A 23,981-nucleotide genomic window follows, 5' to 3' on the forward strand; every position below is an offset into this window, starting at 1 on the left:
AGCAACACCCAGGATGACTCTGCTCGGAACTATAGGACAGTGTATAGGACCCACCTTCCCTCCTGCGCTGCATATCAATGGCACGGTTCCCCCACCTTTCCTGGCTTCTCCACGGTCTTCCTTTACACAGGAATTAGCCCTGAATGTCCCTGAATGTGTATTGCCCTACCTTCATGCCTTCTCATCCACTTCTCACAGGACCAGGACTTAAAAGACCCTTTGCCTTCATGACAGTTCATTCTCAGACTTAGGACCCTCTGTCTTTCAGTCACCACTGCCTTCTTATTTTTCTGAAGTTCCTTGAATCCATCTGCAGCGTGATTGACTTGCGATGTTTCTTGACAAAATTCCCTTTGTTCATAATGACATTTGTAAGTCAGGATATTCAGATAGCATGGTCTTAAAACTGTGTTATCATCCTGAGTGGTAGACAAGACTAAAAATAGACTCCACCCACAGAATCCTCTGGCATTGAGAGAGCATATCTTCTCGATCTTGGTTTAAAAAAAATCTGTATTCTCGCTGTTAGAAAGTAAGCTAATATGCTCTGTTGATGGAAATAAGAACATAGAGTCTGTTTATGATAAACGATTACATCATGTTTATAAACTGATTTCATCCTCTGGTCATCCTGGGGCCGGAGAATTTCAAACAAAGCACATCCTGCAACCTGAAAAGCTACAGGGATGTTTGAGGACAGAGTGGTGTTCTGGCAGAGTAGCAAAGAGTCTAAAATGTGCACAGAGAGCCATGTTTGCATGAGCCTTCGGTGGGGAAGACAGCGACTTTGATGTTCACGTTCCACCTATATTGTGGCTTAAGCTTTTGTTTAAAAAAAAAAAATCACTCCAGCCGCCTCAATAATAACTGTCATCCTATCTGTTTATTTTAAATGCCAGGAGGCTACTTACAACAAAGACAACTAGTTATTGACTCTTTAACTTATTTTCCTTATGAAATAAAGGTTGGTCCCTAGGAATGTTACTATCTGTTTGAAATGTGTGTTTTGTGAGCTTTGTCTAATTAGACATCAGCTCTTTGATGGTTTGCCAAATGGAAGCTTTCGGATCCGCTGACCCCATGCTCACAAGTGCTTTATGGACAGGCACACAGTTTTGTGCAGCCAGCATGGTAGTGTGGCTGGCCTCTGACTGGATTTGGTCCTTGTTTTCGGTCTCCTGCAGCCCTCTGTGACATGCATCCCATGAGAGCCCTCTTCCTCATCCCCCGGAACCCTGCGCCTCGCCTCAAGTCTAAGAAGTGGTGAGTTTGCCCCTCAACATTTTGCAGATCTTGGTGAAATTTTTCTGTAATCTCTCTTTTCATTTGTCTTTCATTTTTGTGTGTATGTGTGCACATGTGTCTATAAGCACATATGTGTTTGTGTGTAGAGGCCTTGGATGGACCTCAGTTATCTTTTGAGGTTGCTTATCTATCTTACTTTTATAGACAGGGTGTTTTACTAAATGTGGACCTCACCAATGTGTCTGTATTGGCTGGCCAGGGCGCCCCGGCAATCCTCCTGTCTCAATTTCCATAGCTCTAGGATAACAGGCATATGCTACCACACCTGGCTTTCTTTCTATGAATGCTGGGGATCTGAACCCAGGTCCTTGTGCTTGCATGACATGTATTTTTTTAATACATACATTCTGTTTGCTACCATTTGTTTTGGACTCATGGCTTTGTTAGCCTGCTGTCTGTACAGCAAGTTGTTAACCCTAGCCTCGAGGCAAGGCACTATTAGCCAAAATGGAGCCTGAGTAGTGGCATGAAAATGCTGTGATGTGTGGCTGCAGGTGTATTCTTGACTGCATGGCACGTTTCCTCGGAGAAAGTGATGCTCATTTGGAGTCAGCCCGTTCGAGTGGCTGCCTTCTATTCCTGAAGACACCCACACAGACCTGCTAATGGTCCATGTGATGTCCTGGCATGGGCAATTGTGGTTCTTTGTGTTTTTTTAGGTCCCTTTCTCTTTATGACAGGGCGCGCTGGCTTTCTATTTTGAGATAGCAGTATGACCTTTGTTCTTAAAAAGCTTATCCTGACAAAAAAGAAAAGGTGACCAGTTCTAAAGAGAATGACTACATGAGCGTGGGGCCAGGTGGGACTGTGGATGGTGGATGACCAGGTGAGGTTTGCAGATGGAGTCCTCAGGCTGTGCCAAATGTTGCCCATCACTTCCATCTGTACTTACACAATGGTCTCTCTGTCTTATTCTTCTGTAAACAAAAACCCAATCCTCCCCGTCCCCTGCTGCAGAAGTGGCACGGCTTCCTGTTATTCTTAGGTCTCTGGTTCCTCTTGTGTTGGAGAGGATTCCTACCAGCCTGTGTGACCTCCTGCTGTTTTCCCCGCTGGACACAAGGCCTGGGCAGTTCAGCTAAAAAAGGAACAAGTCATTTGTCCCTTTTCCTATGACTTAAGGCTCAAGCCCTCGACTGGCATCCTCCTGTTTCCCACCCACAGGCACCCACCCACCACGTAGAGCTTAATTAGTCCCAATCAGCTGGTAATGACATAGCAACCCTGGCTAAGCAGAGGAAAGGCACACAGAGAGGAAGGAAACAGAAAAGCCACAAGCAATGACAGTCTCTAAGTTGCCAGACCTGCAAGGGGGCGCGGGGGAAGGTGGGGGGAGTGTGAGTTGCTATTGGTAACCAGGAGGCAAAGCAGAGGGTCACTGTGGTACCACGCGTGTTCTTTCCCCAGCAACAGCCTTTCATTGGGCACCATAGAGCGTGTGGTGACAGAGCGCAGTGCAGGAGGGCCCTTCCTCGCTCTTCTGAGATTTCTCCTTTCTCCTCCCTGGATCTGACTCCCAGAGAGAGAGGGCCGCCCCTCAGTTCCCTTCCCCAGAAGCAACAGTGGCATCTCAAAGCCTGCTGCCTGGCAGATTTCTGCTTGTCATGTGCCAAGCTTCCCAGGGGGCCTCACTTCCTGCGCCCTGTTGTTCCGTCTCCTCCTCTCTCTGCACTGTTCTGGGGAAGTATTTTAAGCTTTTCCACAGAAGAACGGGAGCTGGCCATCCACAGGACTGTGTCACCTCGTAGGCTGCATTCGCCACTTGGTCATTTCTGAGACATAATACCCGACAAAAGCAACCTCAGAGAGGAAGAATTCCTTTCACTAACAGTGAAGAAGGCAGACACAGTCCGTCATGGCACCGGAGCTAAGGCAGTGGGGGTAGGAGGCAGAAGTCACACCATGTCCACAAACAAGAACCAGAGAGGGATGGCTGCTGATAGTCCTCCTTCCTTTTCCCTCAGACAGAGACTCCAGGCCCTACAGGGTGCTGCCCACATCCAAGATAGCTCCTCCCTTCTAAATTGAACCCACCACCTGGTTACACCCTCACTACCACACTCAGAGGTGTGTCTCTTAGGTGACTCTAGATCCCTGTCACACTAGCCATGAAGACCAGCCATCACAAGTCCACTCCTTGTCAACCTGACCCTCAGATATGTCACTCTAAACTGTGGAACTCCTCCCCTGGGCCTCGAAGGCACATGCTTGTCTCATGGTACAAAGTGAATGTAGTTCCTCTATAGGAGTCCCCTACATCTTAACAGTTCAAAAAAATCACATCGCTTGAAAGCCCAACGTCAAGGCATCTCTTAATTGTGAAAACCTGTAAAATCCAAACCCAAGTCGCATGTATCCAATACAGAATAGCACAAAATCAACATTCTCATTCCAAGAGGGAGGAATAAGGAAAATGGGTACAGGAAGGAAAAGTAGGATAAAGCAGGGTCTGAACCTAGCATGGGAAACAAAATCCTGCAGTTCCATTTCAAGCCTCCGCTGGTCTTGGCTCTCCTAAGCTGCCTACGGCACATTTAGCCTCCCGCAGAATGGCTCCTCTCCAAGCCTGCAACTTTCCTCAGTGGGTGTCTCTCAATCTCGACATCTCCAACATCCTGAGTTCTCCGCTGCGAGTGAGGCCTCAGTCCACAGCCCCACGCAAAGCCTTGCTCAGACCTCCTGGAAGAGAACCTGACTCTGCCACTCATTGCCTGACCCCAGTAGCTGGGTGCTTCCATATCAATCAGAAATCGAGAAAAGCCCCCACAGTCTTGCCTGCAGGCCAAACTTATAGAGGCATTTTTCTCAGCTGCAGAGAGCTCTTCCCGGATGACCCAGGCTTGTGTCAGGATGACAAAAAAACTAGCTGGCACACATCCCACCCTCAACCCCACTATCTTTCCACAGCTCAGTACCTGCTGCCCGGCACTTGTGATTTGAGATAGGGAAAAAAATTTTTGGGTGTGTGTGTGTGTGTGTGTGTGTGTGTGTGTGTGTGTGTGTGTGCGTGCGTGTTCCAAATAAAATAATGCTATAAGGTAGATGTCACAAAATATTTGAAATACGTTGAATTGCATAGTTTGTACTGTGACCGTGCATCTCTTTAAAATAAAAATCCAAACTGGAACACAAGCTTTTGAAATGAACTTTTTCTGGTCAGTTTCCTTGAATCAAATCCATCTGTGACAACTCCCTTAAAGACCGGTGCTTAACAACGGACTCCACGCATGACAGTGATGCCATTGGCCTGGACCACCTGGTGCCTCTGTAGCCCTCTCAGCTTCAGCAGATAGGTTCTGTGAGGTTCTCACAGTGATACAGCCATCTTCCGAACATCTGCCTATCACTGGACAGTGCTCAGTGGTGCCCATTTTCCTCAACAGAAGCCTGTGGCGGGGCAATGTCTGATTTTCTCTCCCTTGAGTCTAGTGATCAGAGAATGTTCAGTCGGGTGTGCCCACAGTCGTGCCAGCACTAATCACAAGAGGCATTTTAAAAGACTTAACTCATTTAATTGATGCAGCAGTGCTTTGATGTGAGACTTGGGTGTCTGCATTTGCAGCCAGCGAAATGGGCACAGAAAAGCCCTGAGCCACACACAAGTGATACAGCTGAGGCAGAGAAAGGGGGCAGTTGTGAAAACCGGCACACATTTTCATGGCTAAAATTGTCCTTATGGATGTGCTAAGCACCTAAAGCCTCGGTCCCTCCGATCACAGTGGCTAATGTAGCCAACTCCAGGGTCTAGCCAGGGTGACTGTCAAACTTCAGACTGTGAGCACCAAACATCGACGTTCCCTCTTTATCCAACCGTTGACAAGGCTGTGCCACTAACCTTCATGAAGTTTTCTTTTTTTCATTCTAAGAGACAAAACTAAGTTACTTGCAGCACCACAAATTTGCTTTAAACCCACTGAAACACCAAGCTAACAGGTATTCAACCTTCGTGAAGTACTTTCACTTTCGATTAAATAGACAATTAAGCATATTGATTCCTCGGTCACACTAACTTAGAAAATAGGTGAACACTTCTTTGAAGGCATGGAGATTTTGTTTTGGTTTATTTTTTTTCTGTGGAGACGGTGTCCCACTGTGTAGTCAATGTTGTCTTCAAATTCACTCTATAGCCTATAGCCTCAAACTCATGGTGATCCCCCTGCCTCAGCTTTCCAAGTTGCCAGGATTGCTGGGCTTGAAGATGTGTTTTAAGTGAGCAGCATTGTCTTTTCAAATGACGCCTCTGAAAAGATGCAGACACATCAGCAGGTTTAAGAGCTCTGTGCCTGATCTCTGCCCTTTGGACACCGAGTCGTTCTTGCTGAGGTCCTTCCCTCTGGCAGAGCTCTGAAAAGGGAACTCGCATAGCTGGGTCTTTAATGAAACACTGCTTAGACACTGTTCTGCCTAGAGAGCTGACGTTTTCTCCAGCTTTTTTTCTTCCTTTTTCTTTTCTTTTGGTTGTTTTCTTTTTAGATGCCAGTGTTGGGGAAAAGGAGTGCATAGTCTATTGAGGTCTGGATCTCATTTTTCAAATTGGATGTGATTGCTTTTATTTATCACCCTCTAATTAATAGTGAAGCACTTTACAATAAAACCAAGAGATTCTTCCCAGATGCAGTGAGTGAAAAATCTCCTGTTCCGTTCCCTATGGACACTGAATACTCTCTGTCTTAGGTTGCTTTTCTTTTCATCCTTTTGATGCTGATTTTCCTACCCAGAAGCCCTGTGTGGAGTTTGCCAGGTTTGCTGCTGTTCTTTTGAGGTTAGGGTTATAGCTTCCAGTTTATTCCTCAGATGAGCTCTTTTTAAAATGTTGATTGATCTGAGGAAGAAAATTATACCGCTCTTCGCAACCAATCTGTCTGTCTGTCTGTCTGTCTATCTATCTATCTATCTATTTTCCCTTCTGTCTCTGTCCCTGTTTCTGTCTCTCTCTCTTTCTATCTGTCTGTCTGTCTCTCTCTTCCTCTTTTGTGTATGTGTGAATGTGTGGTTGTGAGAGTGTGTTTGTGTGTATGTACACGCATGCATGCTTTGTGTAGTATATCTATGTGGACAGGGACACATGCAAATTTGTACATATATATCTGGAAGCCAAAAGTCAATGCTGGGTGACTTCCTCCCTCCCCCGTCCACCTCATGTTGTGAGACAGTGTCTCTCCCTGCACCTGGAACTTACTGATCAGCTACACACACTAGTTGTCCAGTTAGCTACGAAGATCTACCTGTCCCGTCCTTCATTCCTGGCACAGGGATTCTGAGTGCACACTGACTGCCATGCTAGCTGTGTGTGTGCATGCTAGAGGCTCACACAGCGCGTACATCATCCACTGAGCCATCTCCTCAATCCCCCAGATCCCCCCACCCCCTCTCTCTTTCTCTTTCTTTCTCTCCCCCACAAGCACCACAGCAGTTGCCAGGCACTTCCATGTGCGCATCCACCCATCCATCCACTCACCAAGAGCATGTGGTGTGCTCCTGATACACCCTGGGCTTTTCCTGACACTGCTGAAAACTTCCAGGAAGAAGACACAGAGCTTGGGCCAGAGGCGATCACAAGCACTGAAGTGTTCTGTCATCTTCGTTTCCTGTCCCTGACAGAGCTAACTGTAATTCATCAGAGGGGGAGAGGGGCCATGGCTAAGGGTGCTACATTGTTTCAGAGCTATTTGAGATACTTTTAAAGCTCATACATAGTTTAGATACTTTATCCCTTGAAAAATATGGAATAAGGTAAGAAATTGCTACAATGTGGGCAGAAGCAGAGAGTAGTCTATATGTATTCTTTTTTCTCTTGTGTTATTTCTTGTATATGTAATATATATTAAATATTCATTCTTTCTGAGAGAGAGAGAAAAAGAGAGAGAGAGAGAGAGAGAGAGAGAGAGAGGAGAGAGAGAGAGAGAGAGAGAGAGAGAGAGAGAGAGAGAGAGAGAGAGAGAGAGAGAGAGAGAGAGAGAGAGAGAGAGAGAGAGATCAGGGGACGACTTTCAGGAGTCGGCTCTCTCCTTCCACCGTGTGGATGCCAGGGGTCTCTTGATGCTTCTGCAGCGGCACCTGCTCCAGGATGTCTGCACCCTGAGCTTCCAGGAGACTTCCTTCAAGTCTCACTCCAGGGGACTAGGATAGCAGGTGTTCGCCGTTCCATAGGTCCAGGATTGCGCTGAGCTTGCTGTCTGTATGTCAGAGGCATGCTGAGCCTTCTAGTCACCCCTCTCTTGATCGCTGACGCTGGAAGACACGCTGTCCATGGTCTTCTACGTGATGAAGCCTGAAACATATACACTTCTGGGAAATGTAACTGACTGCAAATTTGAGAACTTTCCCTTGGCGATCCACAAGAGGGCAACCGAGAGCAAAAATTTGGCTAGGTGCTCAGTTGTCTGGGGTTCCACTGAGATCTTGCCTTAGAAAGGCATGCTGGGAAGCTGTCAGCTTAATTACTGCTGAGTCTGGATAACTCGTTGGAACTCTCAGCAGGCACACACGTGCTCCATCCAAATGCCATCTAAAGTCCACAGTAACTTCTGTGGCATCGTGGCCTTGCCAGCCCTGATGGCTGATGTGGTGTGGCCTCCAGGCTCCAGGGCTTCCCTGCTTCCGGACCACTTTATCATGGGGTTTGTCTAGGAGGAATCTGACCCTGTGGGTGGGGAGGAGGAGGTAAGCTAAGTATATGAACTAGATCGTCATAGCAAAATTTATAAGACCTCAGTCCGGTGACCAGTTCTTCCCTCATCTACTGGAAAACAGAATTCAGAAGCGACTGGGAAGTTGCTGTTTGAAGGGTTGGCCCGACCCAGGCTTTCTCTTGTCTTATGGAGGGAGGCGGGCCCCTTGCACCTCCTTCCTCCATTTAGTGCACTCTAGCTTCTGTCTTCCGGCCGATCTAGGCTGCTCACTCTAGTGTTCCCCGGGGCACAGTTGTTCCCACTCCTTGATTACGCTGACCTAATCCCTCAGGGGTCACTGTGCTGCCTTTTACCAGTGTGAATTTGTCCTCCTGGGCTGGGCCGTGAGCCCCTGTTCCTCTCACTCAGCCTCCTCGCCTGTCCGCTTACCACACAGGTCAAGGGAACACTCGATTCCTTCCAGTCTTTTGTGTAAAGTTGTGCTCCCCGTGTGAAAGTGTTCCCATGCGTGTACCTACTGTGTGTTACCTTGTGCACGTGTTGGTGATAACAACCAACCTTTGAGCTTCATTGTACTAATAGATAGTGACACGAACCTTGTGACTAGCTGATCCCTGTCCTCACAAGATGGACACACATACACCCATGTGTCTTTTTTTTTTTTTCTTTTCCCTTTTCAAGGTCACATTTCAAAAGTTGTCTTTGCTTTTCTTTCTCACGTTGTCGTTTTCTCTGTGAATTCATCTCATCTGCTTGACAGGTCCAAAAAGTTCCAGTCTTTTATTGAGAGCTGCTTGGTGAAGAACCACAGCCAGCGGCCGGCCACGGACCAGCTGATGAAGCATCCCTTCATCCGCGACCAGCCTAACGAGAGGCAGGTCCGCATCCAGCTGAAGGACCACATCGACCGGACAAAGAAGAAGCGGGGAGAAAAAGGTTCGTGGTGCGTTTGGATTTCAGAGAAAGAAGCCAAAGACAGTTAACTGTGGGCTTTTGTATGCTTGGTTGTGACTGGAGACTTCGAACGGGCTGATTAGTCTTTCCTGTTGAAGTCTGCCTGTTAGGTCAGAGCCCTGGGCACCCATGGAGAGAAATCACCACGGAAAGCAAATCCCTATGGAGAAATTAGATCTGTGAGCGATATTTCCTCTTCTAGGCACAAACAATGCCGTGACGAGTGGTACTACGAAGCGCTTTAGACGACAAGGGATTTCTTTTAATTGAAATGAGCATTTCTAAGTGTGACATCTCCATGTCAGACAACCTAAAGAAATCATCTCGTTGGCATTTTCTTGTATTGACAGTCTTCAGCGTTTATTTTTCTATGCTCTCCAGCTTGTTTCCAGTTCGGTTATTTAGAAGTCAGAAAAGAACTTCTTACATGTCAGTGACAGAAAAGATGACTAGGTTGCCAGGCTGGCAACATGACATCAGGTTTTGAGCTGAAGGTCCTCAAATGTACTTCCTCATTTGTAGATGCACAAACTCCTCTGCTATACGGTCTGCACTGTGTCCTGGAATGCACAGGAGCCCAGCTAGGAGACATCAGGACTGTGCCCGAGCTGTTGAAATGAAGGCTTAGACCCTCCGCTTGTCCAGCAGTTAGTGAGAGCTTGCGTGTCTGGTGCCAGGCTCATGGCCAGCTGAGCATAAGCTAGGGAGGGAAACTTGGGGTGTGAAAACAGAACCAAGAGGGACGGATAAGCAGTAAGAACTTAGTGGATGGGGAGCAGGGGACCCCAGGGGTGAGAGGCAGTTCAGGGTAGCATGATAGTCATCGAGAGTGTGATGCCGGAGAATAGAGCAGACCAGAGATGTGTGTGTGTGTGTGTGTGTGTGTGTGTGTGTGTGTGTGGTGTATGGGTGTGGTGTGTATGGGTGTGGTGTGTATGTGTGTGTGTGTGGTGTGTGTGTGTGTGTGGTGTGTGTGGTGTGTGTGGTGTGTGTGTGTATGTGGTGTGTATGTGTGTGGTGTGTGTGTATGTGTGTGGTGTGTGTGTGGTGTGTGTGTGGTGTGTGTTTGGGGTCTATGTGTGTGTGTGTGTGTGGTGTATATGTGTGCTATGTGGTGTGTGTGTGTGTGTGGTGTGCAGTTTTCCTTCTCGGTAGTGTAGAGGAGCATGTTCTTGGGAGTGAGTACATTCAGGAGCTGCGTGTAAATGACAGGCATCAGGACTGCCGCTTTGGCCTACATCCACATACTCACCATTCTGATCTTGTTTGTCTGCTCCCAAAGACAAGTATTTGATTAGGCAAGCTCTCCTTCCATTTGTGCAACCTCTATAAATGATGTAATCCATTCTCACATGTTGTTAAAGCATCTACTGATTTATTTTGTTATATGCATGGACATGTCTTTCCCTACATGAGTCTGTGAGCACTATCTGCATTCAGTAGAGGCCGAAAGAGGGCATCAGATCCCCTGGAACTGTAGTTGCAGGAGGTTGCAGGCTACTCCGTGTAGGAGATGGGAACCAAACCCAGGTCCTCTGCAAGAGCAGCACATGCTCTTAACTGCTGAGCCATTTCTTCTGGCCCTCTCACATTTAAAAAGATATATTTTTATTATTTGATTTTTCTGTATGAGTGTTCTGCCTTCACTTATGTATGCCCATCACTGTGTGTATGGTGCCCACAGAGGCTAAAAAAGGCATCGGATCCCCTAGAACTAAAGTTATAGATTGTTGGGAGGCTCCGTGTGGGTGCTGGTTTTCAACCCTGGTCTTCTAGAAGGTTCTCCTAACCGCTGAGCCACCTCTGCAGCCTCCACTCTCACTCCTCTGCTCTTTTCCATTAGGTCTCTGAATGACAAGCTTCTGGTAGAATTGAGGAGGGGTCCTTTTTTGTTTTTGTTTTGTTTTGTTTACTGGTTTATGACTTTTGACCTGATGTTTCTCCTTAATGTGTATTGACATCTACTAACTTAATTATGTAGTACAAAGGCAATCAAGCTCAGCGCTAGTAAAATATTAAAGTCAAGTAGACTGATAAGTTCAAGTTCTCCATTAGAAAACAGAAGTGACTGCAATGTTTGTGCACCTCTGCCATTCACTAAAATGTCACTAAAATGTCTTCTATTAGGCAACACCTCTGCATGTTATTTTGAACTCTCTCTGTTTTCATTGTGAGAATGCATTGTCTTGGCATACGTTATAGATATTTTACTGCAGGTTCTTTACATTTGCTGAAAACATTCTTTAAGGATAAGTAGCCTGAGAAGTCCATGCGCAGAGAAATGTATAAGGCTCAGCTGTGATTTTACAAAATACACTCGAACTCATCACACTCTGGCTTCCTTTATTGTCTAACATCTAAATAGGTATTCCTCAGTGTGAATATCAGCTCCTAAGGGAAACATAGCAAAAGCATAATGTCCTTCCGGTTGAAAGAATGTACAAACATCTTCAGGCTAGTAAGTAGTAACCTGTGGCTGTAAAGAAATGACAGTCCCCTGGCATCGTCCTTTGCTGCAGAGCTTCTCCAAGGCCTTCTCATCACCCACAGGAAAACCCTCAGCATAGCACATCTAAGGATCCAAGAGTCCCTGGACCCTAGTACCCTAGGTCTCAGCATCTGCCTTTCCAGTGTCCAGACAGCTGCTGCCTCGGGACTCTGTCTCTTGAGCATGTAGCACTGCCAGCCTCCTTTAGGGGCATCTTGTTTGCAGTGTCATCCTTGTGTCTCTTCCAGATCTGCCAGCAAAAGGGCCACTGGCCTTCCCAGATCCAGCTTGTTACCTCCTCAATGCTCCAACCCTTCCACTACCTGCATTCCGAGCAAGGGGAGAGAGCAGCCCCTGCTCTCACCTCCCATCGTCTCCTGTGCACTCCTGCTCAGGATGCACCATGCTGGAGAGACACTGGTTTCCACACTGAAATATTTCAATATTCAATTCTAAATATGCATCGCAGATTGACTTTTTAATCACACGAACTACCTAACACTAGTTGCTTGCATGTGAGATGTCTTCTAAACATTCATTTCCTTTCTTTTTATCCATGGAAGTGACAATCATATACTCACATATGTGTCTTGTTCGTTGTATTTTGAGCGTGACTACGACAAAGATTCAATCTTATTACACATTGACTTGCTTATTATTTTACTGAATTAAGTGATTCTAGTGAACCAGTCATATTTACCTTTTTTTTTTTAAACCAGAAGTGGCATAAAGCAGGGATGTCTGCATATCACACTTTCTAGGCTTTTATTATAGGTTAATATACAGAGACCACGTGTTATTTTCAATTAATATACACTGTACATGCTTCTGTATTGCTACTTCATAACTGTAATTTTGCTACAGGTGTAAATCATACTGTAAGTATCCGTGTTTTCTGATGGTCTTAGGCGATGCCTGTGAAAGGGTCGTTCACCCCCCCACCCTCCTTCCCCATCCAGAGGGGTGGGGGCCCCCACGTGGAGAGCCACGGTTCTACACTAACATTCTGTGATCTCTCTCCAGATGAGACTGAGTATGAATACAGCGGAAGCGAGGAGGAAGAGGAGGAGAACGACTCTGGGGAGCCCAGGTATGACGAAGGCATTCCAAATCCCACCTTCCGCCTTGGGCTTGCTCACAACGCACTCGCCTTATGATTTATTGCTCTGTTGTTAAGGCTCTACCAAGATCTAATGTATTGCCCACATGCATACTCATTAAAGTGTGAAATTTCCTCTAGGCCAACTCTTATTAAAAACTGTGGAGATCAGCATTTTCTTTATCTTGTCCCCCAAGATGTATGGCCTGTATTCTCAGCCTTGTTTCCTCACGTGTGGCGATGTAGAGAGGGAAGGAAGCAATTATCTGGCTAATGCAGCACTGAAAGTGTTTAAAATTGCAACTTTGGGGAGAGCTAAGTGACATTTTCCGACTAGAGTCATTCAGCTTGTCACTTAGTCCCTCTGTGAAGCCCTTTCAGATGGCCACAGCCCTTGTCATGTGCCTTGATATTTCACACAGACTAACCCTCAAAGAGATGATTCTAGAAAATCAAATTATCCTCCAGAGGTGAACCTGATAGAAACACTGGTGCCGTTCCTGTTGTCCCTTCAGAACCCAGTGCCCCTTAATCATCGTTGTCCCACTTAGACATGCATTTGGGCTTGAGCCCAGCTTTCTTCCCATCTGCACTGATGGGTAATTGAGGCTGATGTGCCTGTGGCTCCGGGACTTCTTTGTGGATAACAGCTCTGTGCATCCCATGGACCATGCACTGCTAATTGTGGAGGAAATGCACAAGTAGAAAGGTCACTGGGCATCATGGGACCGTGCCCTCCAGCCAGCAGGGTGTCCACCCCTCCCTCATACTGCAGCATAAGGACTGGGTGCTGTGCCACAGAGTGCCCTGTCCTGCAGAGGGACCATGCTGCAGGAATAAGCTGGACACCACATGTTCCTCTCCCTTCCTTCTTCCTTCACGCGCGCGCGCGTGTGTGTGTGTGTGTGTGTTGAAGTGTGTGGGTGGCACATGTGTGTATATACATGTGAAAGCTGTCCTAGTTTGCTGTGTTGCTGCTGTGGTGAAACACTAACCAAAAGCCACTTGGGGAGGAAGGACTTTATTCTGTCTGCTGTGAGTGCAGCCCAACACTGAGGGAAGCCAAAGCTGAAACCAGGGGGTGGGAACTGAAGCAGACACCATGGAGAAATGTTGGCTACTGGCCTGCTCCCCGTGGCCTGCTCCTGTGGCCTGCTTCCGTGGCCTGCTCCCCTTGGCCTGCTCCCATGGCCTACTTCCCATGGCCTACTCCCATGGCCTGCTCCCTGTGGCCTGTTCCCCGTGGCCTTGCTCCCCATGCCTTGCTCACTGTGCCTTGCTTCCCATGGCTTGCTCAGTCTGCTTTTTTACACAGCCTAACACCACGGCCCACTGCAGCATTAACTCCCACAGACGTGTCCAGGGATCCATCTAATAGTGACAGTTCTTAGCTGAGAGGTTCCCTCTTCCCAGGTGACTCTAATTTGTATCAAGTTGACAAAATCTAACCAGCCCAGAAGGTAAAGGGCAACCTCAGTTGTCATTCAAGTCCTATCTTGTTTTCTAGTATATAAAATTATATATTTTTTTAACTGAAAATAAAAATTTTCACAGATTATATTCCAGTCATGGTTCCCACTCCCTCAACTCCTTCCAGATCCTCCCATCCACCCAACTTCATGTGCGAAATCTCTCTCTCTCTCTCTCTCTCTCTCTCTCTCTCTCTCTCTATCTATCTATCTCTTCCTCTCCCCTCTCTCTCTTGTCTCTCTCTCTTCATTTTTCCCTCTCCCTCCCTTCTTTTCTCCCTCCATCAAACAAACAGGCAAACCAAAATAACAAACAAAACAGAATAAAAATAGAAAGCGTAAGAAACACACACATAGACACAAAACAAATGTAAAAGCACAAAATCAGAAGTCTTAATATACAGACAAAAGGCCTGTAAGACAGACAATGCCAAAACAAAGCAACATTAGACAGCAAGTCTACAAAAGCAGCTTTCAGTTCAAGCCTGCATTTTGAAACAAGGCCTCTCACTGGCCTGGCGCTCACTGGTTAGACCAGCAGGCCAGTAAGCTCTCTACCTCCCAGCACCAAGATCACACATATTTGCTACCACACTCAGATCTTTTGATGCATTCTGGAGATCAGATTGAGGTCCTCAAACTTGCAAGGTTTCACCAAGTGAGCCATCTCTCCAGACTCGTGTTCTCTTCTTAAACCAGAGGGTCTCAACCTGTGGGTTGGGAGCCCCTTGGGGTCACATATCAGTTCCTCTGCATATCCGATATGTACATGATTCATAACAGTAGCAAAATTAGAGTTACGAAGACGCAGTGAAATGATTTTATGGCTGGGGTCACCACAACGTGAGGAGCTGTGTTAAAGGGTCACAGCAGTAGGAAGGTTGAGAACCACAGCTAAGCGAACTCAAACCCGAACATCTTTGCTCCTGCTAAGCCACCCTAAGAGGTCGGCACTGAGCTCACAGAGCTCTTATCTGCCACAAGATTTCTGCAAGTTCAAGACTGAATTTTTTTTCTTTCATCAAAACATGTTAGATGCCCCCCCCCACTTTAGCTGCATAAAGACAATGGCTGTCAAACAGTGACAAAATGAACATCCCTCTAAAGGGAGGGACGCTGTTCCCTGCTTCCAGAGCATGTGGAAGTCAGTCCTCTCGCTGTTCTTTGAAGAACTGAGAAGCTCTGTCTTTCCAAGGCTTTCTTGTGTCGGAGGTCATGTGGTAAGCCACCAGCTATAATTATAACATGGCATTGTATCGTGCAGAAGATTATGTGCCGAGTACCACCCTCTAAAGCACATCTAATTAGTCTTCATGAAATCCTAAAAGTTAGAAAAGACAATGTTTTTCTCACTTTAGATATGAGACAACAGCTCAAGGGGGTCACCAGGTCATACGCAGAGCTAGTAATTGAGTCATTAGTACAATTGAGGTCTCCTGGTACTAGTTCAACGTCAGTTCAGATTAATGGGGCATCCCTGTGTGCATTAGGTTTCCAACCTTGTCACCTTTGCTCATGGCATATCACTTATGTGTCCTAGAGCCACATTTAGAAGTTGTTTTAGAGGTTTACACAGAGACACCAGGTTATAAAGGAGGCTCACAATAGACTCCCCAAATGCCCACAGAGTGCCCTTGGCAAAGCCCTTGACCGTATCTGTGGCAGCATCTCATACAGATTCTAACAGCTCTGTAAAGTAAACTGATACTTGTCCACTGTCCCATCCCATAACCCTCATTCCATTTCTTGTTACCCAGCAGCCCAAACAAAACTGCAAGTCGTCCCTCAGCCTGCACATTCTATCTGTCCACGGGATTCAATAATTCTGTTCTTAAATATTTCTTTGAGGGCCACCCTATGACTTGCTGGGGAAAGTGTCCACTGTGGAGCATTTTAGCTTCGTTTGACCTCCTATACCTTGCAGTCTACAGTCCACTGTGAAGCCAACGGAGCTGCCAATGCTATGACTGAGCTGACAGCCTTTGTGTGCACGGCTCCCACGTCTACACACTTCCTGACTGCCTCTCCCTGAGCACTCTTGCATACACACCTCGCTGCCTCTGACCATGGAGAACAAGCCAGAATGCAGCTCTTGGACAAGACCAACCTGTTTCTACCAAGAACTCTAAACTTGCTCCTGACAACCTGATGTAGAACAGAGCACTAAGCCTTATCTCAGCTCCTTGCCACTATAAATTTTAAACTCTTTACCCTTTCAAACTACCATTTTGGTCTTTCTATTCATATTTGATATTTTATTATTTGTAATAATTTGCCTGCCTAGCTCTCCCACAAGACAGTGACTCCAGAGGGGGTTTTTCTGGATTGTCACCTTCTCAGAGGAAAGAGTTCAGGACAGAAACCCAGTTCTAGGCAAAGTTTACTTGACAAAGCGAAGCAAATGCTCTGGAGAGAGTTTGGAGTGGGCTGTCCCAAAAAGGGATTGCAGCACTGTGGAGTCTACCTTGTAGATGTTCTTAGGGACCTCTATGAGACAGATGGCACATTCATGGGGCAACATGGGCTTTTTATTCTCAAATTGCTGTGGACCGAGTCTCCCTTTGGGACAGTCCTTTCCATAATCCTCTAAGAAACCCCACTGAGGGAGTGTCAAAAAACCAAATGCAAATGACATTCTACTGGTGGGTGGGAAAATCCCCCAGCACCTAAAGTTTAGATTGCAGTAAATCTGTCAGCAGCTGTGGGTGCATTTCACCCCAAAGAGGCTGAGGTAGGAAGGGTATTATAACACATCTCGCGAGATCATGCCTAAGATATTGGTGAATGTGAGGTTTTTTTGGGGAGAAGAGCATATTTGTGTCAGAGAATGTGTGTGTCTGTCTGTCTGTGTGTGTGTGTGTGTGTGTGTGTGTGTGTGTGTGTGTAGTTGTGGGTGGGGCAACTGTCTGAACCATGGCATCATCCTTCAGAAGTTTACCCTGCCTTTTGAGACAAGGCCTCTCATTGACCTGAGGCGTGTACTTGAGGCTAGGCTGGCTGGCAAATGAACCCACCTGTCTCCATCTCCCCAGCACTGGGGTTAGAAATGCATTCTGCCACGCCCAGCATTGTATGTGCACTCTGGGGGGGTCAAACTCTCATCCTCAAGTCTGTGTGGGAAGCTCACCAGGTGAGCTGTCTGCACAACCCAGGCTATGGCTGTTTTGGGTTACTTTAAATCTAGCTCCTTTTAGAAACTGCTCAGTGTCCATGATTGGAATGCTCACAGTGTTTGTCAGTTCAGAAGTGAGGGTGATTGAAAACAGCTGGGCCCATCAGATTGAACAAACAAGAACAGGACTCGGGCTTCCTTTCAGAAGCCGTCCTCTGAGCTCCAAGCCCCATTTCTATTTTCTACCTAATATCTTGCTGATGGCTGCTGCCTCCTTCCAGCCTGTGCCAGTATCTGCAAACGTAGCAGGAATGAGGAATTGTGTGATTGGTGAGTTTATTTTAGGTAGAAGCTTTCACAAAAATCTAACAAAACAACAACAACAACAACAAAACAAAAAACAAAACCCCAAAACAAAAGAATCATCTTTCACCTCCCTGATATATGGAAAACCAGAGATCATAACTGTCAGATAGTCCCCTGAAGTTAGATTGGCATTGGCGGCCCAGGACCACCAAGTGGTATCAGTGCAGTTTATGTCCTCTAGAAACACACATGCACGCACGCATGCATGCAAACATGTCTGCGCATGTGTGCACAAACATTAGACATAATGTAGTTACCTCAGGTGCAGTCCCGAGTGTGTGCCTTGTACCCAGAACCATGCCTTCAACAGCGGTGTATTGAGACAAGGCCTGGGCACCATGGACTGTACATGTGTGTCCTGAGATCTTGGCTCCTTGTCAACCTTGTCTTTAGCATGGCCTCTGCCTACTGGGCCCTAGGGTAAGCTCTTAAAAAGATGCATGGAGAGCATCTTTTCCTGTCAACAGAGTAAGAGTGTATGTACGTGTGCCTGTGTACACATATGCACGTGTTTGTGTTCTGTTGCACTGTGTGTGTGTGTGTGTGTGTGTGTGTGTGTGTGTGTGTGTGTGTGTGTGTGCATGTTTGCACAGGATGCTGTGTCTAGAGGTCAGAGAACAGCCTGTGGTGTTGTCTTTTCCTTCCACCTTCTTAGAAACAGTCTCTCGTTGTTGATGGTTGTGGACACCAGGCTAGCTGGCCTTCTAACTTCTGGAATCCTCCTGTCTCTGCCTCCCATCTTCCCAAAGGGGTGTAGTATTACAGACACACTTGCTATTGGACCTGCTTTGAGGGGTGCAGGCTCTGTGGGTCTGAACCCAGGCTTGTGCTTACGTAGCAATCACATTAACCATTGAGCCATCTCCCCAGGCCCTACTAGCTACTGTTTTTTCTTTTTAAGATTTATTTATTTATTATATATACGATGTTTGCCAGCTTGTACAACTGTAGGCGGGAAGAGGGCACCAGATCTCATTGTAGATGGTTGTGAGCCACCATGTCATTGCTGGGAATAGAACTCGGGACCTTTGGAAGAGCAGGCAGTGCTCTTAACCATTGAGCCATCTCTACTAGCTACTCTTATATGTGGAGATGAGCTTGCCTAGGACTTGGGACTTGCACACTTTTTAAAGTCTTAGGAAGCACGTCTTCACCAAGCACTAGGGACGGACTTGTGTGGACAGGCCTGGAAAAGGTGTAGTGCTCCTTTTAGGGATGAGGACCACCTATCTATGCAGTAGCATCACGAAAGGACGGCAGACCACTGCTCTCTCGCGCATCCTCTCCCGGGACCACAGTTAGCAGTGGTCCTTGCCATAGGTGGTACCCTCATTGTTCTTTCCCGTCCACAGCTCCATTCTGAACCTACCGGGGGAGTCAACACTTCGAAGAGACTTCCTGAGACTGCAGCTGGCCAACAAGGAGCGCTCAGAGGCCCTGCGGCGACAGCAGCTGGAGCAACAGCAGCGGGAGAATGAAGAACACAAGCGGCAGCTGCTGGCCGAGCGCCAGAAGCGCATTGAGGAGCAGAAGGAGCAAAGGCGGAGGCTGGAGGAGGCAAGTACCACAGAGCCACCACCACAGCTACCCAGGGCCGGGCCACCACCGGCTAGGTGCACGTGCTCTTTGAAAAAAATATATTACCAAAAAAAAAAAAAAAAAAAAAAAAAGACTTGCCTCACCCTCAGAATGGGGCCAAGGCTTCCATCCCTGAAATCATCTACTCCTCCTAGTTGGGCTTTCCCTGACCATCTTATTAAGATAGCATCCCTATCCTTCTAGCATGTTCTGCTGCTTGTCTTTATTTACATGGCCCCAACCAACCTCGAACATTCCACATATGGGTCCAGCTCCCCATTGGAAAGGATGCTGTCTGTGAGGACACAGACTGCCTTTCTCTTCTGTTCTTCTGCAGCACCTAAGATAACATGTGACACATATCAGACACCTGGAGAATATCGGGAATGAGGAAGTTAACATACACATTAGTTAGCCAGGGACTAAGGGGTGAAAGACAAGCATTAGCTAAACCACGGTAAGCAGGCAGGTAACCGAATACCACGTAAGTACAACAGGCCCTGCGTCTTGGTTCTCCTCTGACCCCAGGAGCCATGCTCCTCACACACCCTTCCTGCCCAGGACACACCCTGCAGCTGGCAGGCAAGCCCTACCTCCAGCGGCAGGTGCTGCTGTCATCTGGATGGGAAACCACATCTCTGACGGTGGTGTCTTGGACGCCCTGTCCCACACGAGGTTCTCACCCTTGTCAACAATAGGTCTTTGTTTAAGCTTCCTTCCTGGAGCCCCATCCACATTCCCAAGCATTCCTTCTTCTGCCAGATAAATGAGACCCTGCAGGTGAACAGGAAACCAATACTTCTCAGCTACTGGAGAAACTGGGAGGCAAATGAAAGAGTCCCTCAGTGTACAGGAGCACGGCGATAGTGCTGTGGGTCTCCCCAGTCCCAGCCTGCTTCTTCATCATGAGTCTCCTGGTTTTGCTTTTTAAGGTGGCCCACTAGACAGGGAGAGATTGGGGGGAGCTGCAGGTTCAGATTCACCTTTTTAAAGGCCCATCATGGTGCAGATTTCTTCCTTTAAATCTGTGAGGACATCACATCACTTTTCAGTAAATCTTAGCAGCCCCAATAAGACCCTAGGACATCAATCCTGTATATTTACAATGATGAGTTTATTGAGTGACGTTTATGTGCAAGTTATCAGGCAAGGGTGTTGCTTATATGTGGAACACTGTATACTGTTTTCTCTCGTGAACGGCGTGTCCTATTCCCATTTTTCAGTATCTCTTCCCTTGTGTATGCATGAGATATCTGAGATTCCTCTATTTATCAAGTGACTAAGAGGTTATGTCCAGTGGCTGTGAAGTGCTGAGAACATGATATTTAACGAAGAGGAGAATGAGGAGTGATTGTGAGCAAAATTCATGACAGGCGTGTATAAGTGTGTAAAATGCTGTAACGGAGCCATTATTTTGTGTGTAGAAAAAAAAGTAGGACAATCGAGTGAGGAGGGGAGGTGACTGCTAAGCAGGCTTGCACGCTGGCCTTCCATGCTGGCCTCTCAGCTCTCAGTGTCCATGTGAGTGTCCACTGAGACAGCACGTGTGAATCAGAGCCTTGAACGTTGGTCTTCATTCAATGGACTTTGAGATTCCTGTGAGCAGCAATCAGGACAGGAAGTCCTTTTTGGTCTGTGTGCAAGTTTAGGACTCTTGGCATAAAGTCTGCCTGTCACGTGGAAAGTATAAAGTCTGTGTGCTATCTTCTGTTCTCAGTGTGGTTGATGGAGCCCTGCGCTGGGGCATAGGCACATGTAAAGCAGAGAAGTGAATGGTGCAAGTATGACCTCTGCTTACCCCAGGGTTTAGAAGGAGAGTCTTAGTCAGGTGCTCGCTCCTGGGCTCTACCATCATGCCTTCAACCTGCCTAGGCCACATGGGCCTCTTACACTGGGCCCCCAGCCAAGGGCCATAGATTCCTTTCATCTTAGATGTCTGGAACTCTATGACTCTGTTCTCTGGACCTAAGACTTCCTCCCCCTGGGTGGATCAAGCCCTTGGCTGAGCTTCTCTGAGTACTGCTTGGCTCTTGCTTTTCTTGGTGTGGCATTTCCCAGGTTCCCGCTTCCTGGGTCTCACAACCCCCACTACTTTGGCTCCATTTGGTGACTGGCTCGTTATCAGTGGCTTCAGTTTAAAGACACTGACCATGTGGCCCTAGAAAATCCTCATTGCTAAACTCTTAAGCATTTACCATCCACAAGATTTTGTCATGGGGAGGACAGGTGTGGCCTTGTACACTTTTTAAATTAATGTTTGTGTGTCTGTATATGTGTTGATGTTCATTTGGTTGTTTATATGGAGGTGTATGTGCTCGTGTATGTACATGTATGTACATGTATGTACAGCTCAGCAGAGAACCTCAAGTGACATTCTTTGGGTGCCAACCTTTTTTTTTTTTCTGGTGATGAGTTCTCTCACTGGTCTGAAACTTGCTACGTAGGCTAGGCTGGCTGGCCAGGAAGCCCCAGAAATCTGCCGGTCTTCACCTACACAGTGTTGGCTTTCTAAGTATGCACCCGGATACTGAATTTTTTTAAAAAATGTTTGATTCCTTATGAGTTTCACATCATGCACCCTAGTCCCATTCATTCCCCATCCCTTCATATCCACCCTTCACACTTGCAACCTCCCCCCAAACACACACACACACACACACACACACACACACACACACACACAAAACACAACAATAACAAAAACCCAAAGCACAGAAAACATCTCATCACAGAAGTTGCAGTGTGTCACAGCGTGTCCCACACTATGCCCCTCTGTCCGCACATCTTCACTTGCAGATGTTCATTGTAATGGGTCACTGGTCTGGTTCGAGGTCTCTGGCTTCAGTGACACCATCAGTGTTGGATCCTCACTGGGTCTCCTCCCAGTTGTGCTGTTGTTGCCCCATGTCACGTAGATCATGCAGCTTTGGATCAGCAGGACTGGCCCTTTCGTGTGTCTTGACCATTCAAAGATGATACAGGTTTTGGAGTGGGCCAATTCAAAGCCCTGGATCTAGGCCTAGATGGTAGCCAAGCTGGTCAGTGTGCCTGATCTCCTTTATTGGCACCACCAGGGCAAGCTCTCCAGCACTGCTCTGGCTAGGCCACCCAATGCCACCATCAGCAGCAGGAGGCAAGTTCCAGTCTCCTGCTCTCATGCCCTCAGGAGCCACTCCCTAGCACCCATTCCTCCAGAGCCAGCTCCACTGTGCTGCCCAGTCAAGATCTGGGCCTATTCTCCCAAGTGCTGCAGCCTGTGAGGAGCTAGAACTGCTCTCCTGTGCTGCCAAGAAGAAGTGCAGAGCCTGTTCTCCCAAGTGCTGCAACTAGTGAGGGGAAGGGCCAGCTCTCCTACTCTCATGACTCCAGGATCAGCTCTCCTGACTGCCGCAGGTGGTGAGGGGCTAGGGAGGTGGGAGGCCATCACCTTTGACACCCAATTTTTATGTGGGTTCTGGGGATAGAACCCAGGTCTTCTTGCTTGCAGAGCAAACACTTCACTCAGTGAGCTGTTTCTCCAGATCCAATGTGTTTGCTGTCAGCTTGTGCTCATGTCTGCTCTGAGTGTTCACTTTTCCATCAGGGTAAGAGGCCAGCTCACAGAAGTTATGTAGCAAGGACCTACATCTAGAGGAGCCACTGGGACAAGCAGGTATTCTTAGAATCTAAATAGTTTTTCTGAGGTGCCATAGCAGCACAGCCCTTTCTCCAAAGCAGAGAAGGGGAGCTGAGTATCTCTTTAAGAGCCTCTGTGCACTGGGCCACTCTACTGACTCACTGGAAAAACATCTTGCTTCCATGTAACCTGAGTTACTCCCTAGAACTTAAGATAAAAGGAGAGAACCAGCTCCCACAATTTTATCTTTTAGCCTTCACACATGCACCATAGCACAATGATAAATACATAGAAATAAACAAATAAATGTAAAAGCATTTTTTAAAAGAAAGGATATAGTGTTTAGCTCAGCAACTCCAACTAAAAGAATCAGATAATGATGGTTTACACCTGTAATCTCAGGATGTAGGAGGATGCTGCGAGTTCAAGGCCAGCCTACACTAGATTTCAAGACCCTATCTTAAAAGCAAAAGACAAACAAATCAGCTCCAGTCCCTCATGCCACCAAGGCCCAGATCCTAGCTTTCTTTTTTACTGTGTGACCCCTAGTGTACTATTTAGCTTTCCTCTGCCTTAGTTTCCACACGTGTAAAGCTGAGCGTAACACAAGCATCTTATGCAGCTATTAGGAGCTGAAACTTCAAGCATATCACCAGCATTCCAAGTCCCAGCAGTAACTGTTGCTGTTACTGACTCAAGTCAAAGGAATTTTCCAGCGTTTGAGCTTCTTCCTGTGTGCAGTGAAGCCTAGAGTGTATGAAAATAAACATAGCAGAAGGCAAGCACCTTCTTGTGCTTTGGAATGAACACTTGTTACAACACCCACTCAGAATGTGGCGGGGTGGGGGGGGCGGAGAAAACAATCTGCTAGGTAAGTGTGAGAGTAAACTACACCAGCTTTGTAGGTCAGGAGGCCAAAGTTAATCCCAGCTCTGTGGTCTTGGGCAGTTTACTTAACCTCTCTGAACCACAGCTCCTTTACATGTATGATCAGCACAATTCTATTTCTTTTGAAGGATCATTGTGGGAACTTTGTGAAAAACACAGGCACAGAAGGCTAAACCCTGTGCCCAACACAAGAAACGAGTTGGGATTTTTGTACAAATGTTTTGTTGTATTTTGGAACAGTGAAAGAGTAAGCCGCCAAGAATTACTCATTTTATTTTTTATAGAGAACATTTTTTCATTCTATTTTCACTAATGTGACTTCCCTGTCCACTTATAGTGCCATTTTTCTGAAATTGCCCTTTGTCTTTGTGTCACTTGGCTTTCTAAGTAGTCATTGGCCTGGCCAGCACCAAGAGGCATCCCTAGGGAGCACCTCAATTAGTAGGGCCACAGGCTACCCTGAGAAGGCTGCTT

At 46.9% G+C, this 23,981-nt stretch overlaps 1 protein-coding gene across 1 annotated transcript in view; it reads left to right on the top strand.

Annotated features, from left to right (window-relative positions):
- Positions 1-23,981, top strand: part of Tnik (TRAF2 and NCK interacting kinase) — a 173,390-nt gene that overhangs the window by 66,093 nt on the left and 83,316 nt on the right. The window contains exons 7-10 of the mRNA XM_051156996.1: positions 1,185-1,263; positions 8,698-8,873; positions 12,403-12,469; positions 18,778-18,982. Of these exons, the coding sequence (XP_051012953.1) occupies positions 1,185-1,263; positions 8,698-8,873; positions 12,403-12,469; positions 18,778-18,982 (527 nt within the window). The remainder of the gene's footprint in view (positions 1-1,184; positions 1,264-8,697; positions 8,874-12,402; positions 12,470-18,777; positions 18,983-23,981) is intronic.

The sequence above is a fragment of the Acomys russatus genome, chromosome 15 (genome assembly GCF_903995435.1).
Source record: "Acomys russatus chromosome 15, mAcoRus1.1, whole genome shotgun sequence".
Classification (NCBI taxonomy): domain Eukaryota; kingdom Metazoa; phylum Chordata; class Mammalia; order Rodentia; family Muridae; genus Acomys; species Acomys russatus.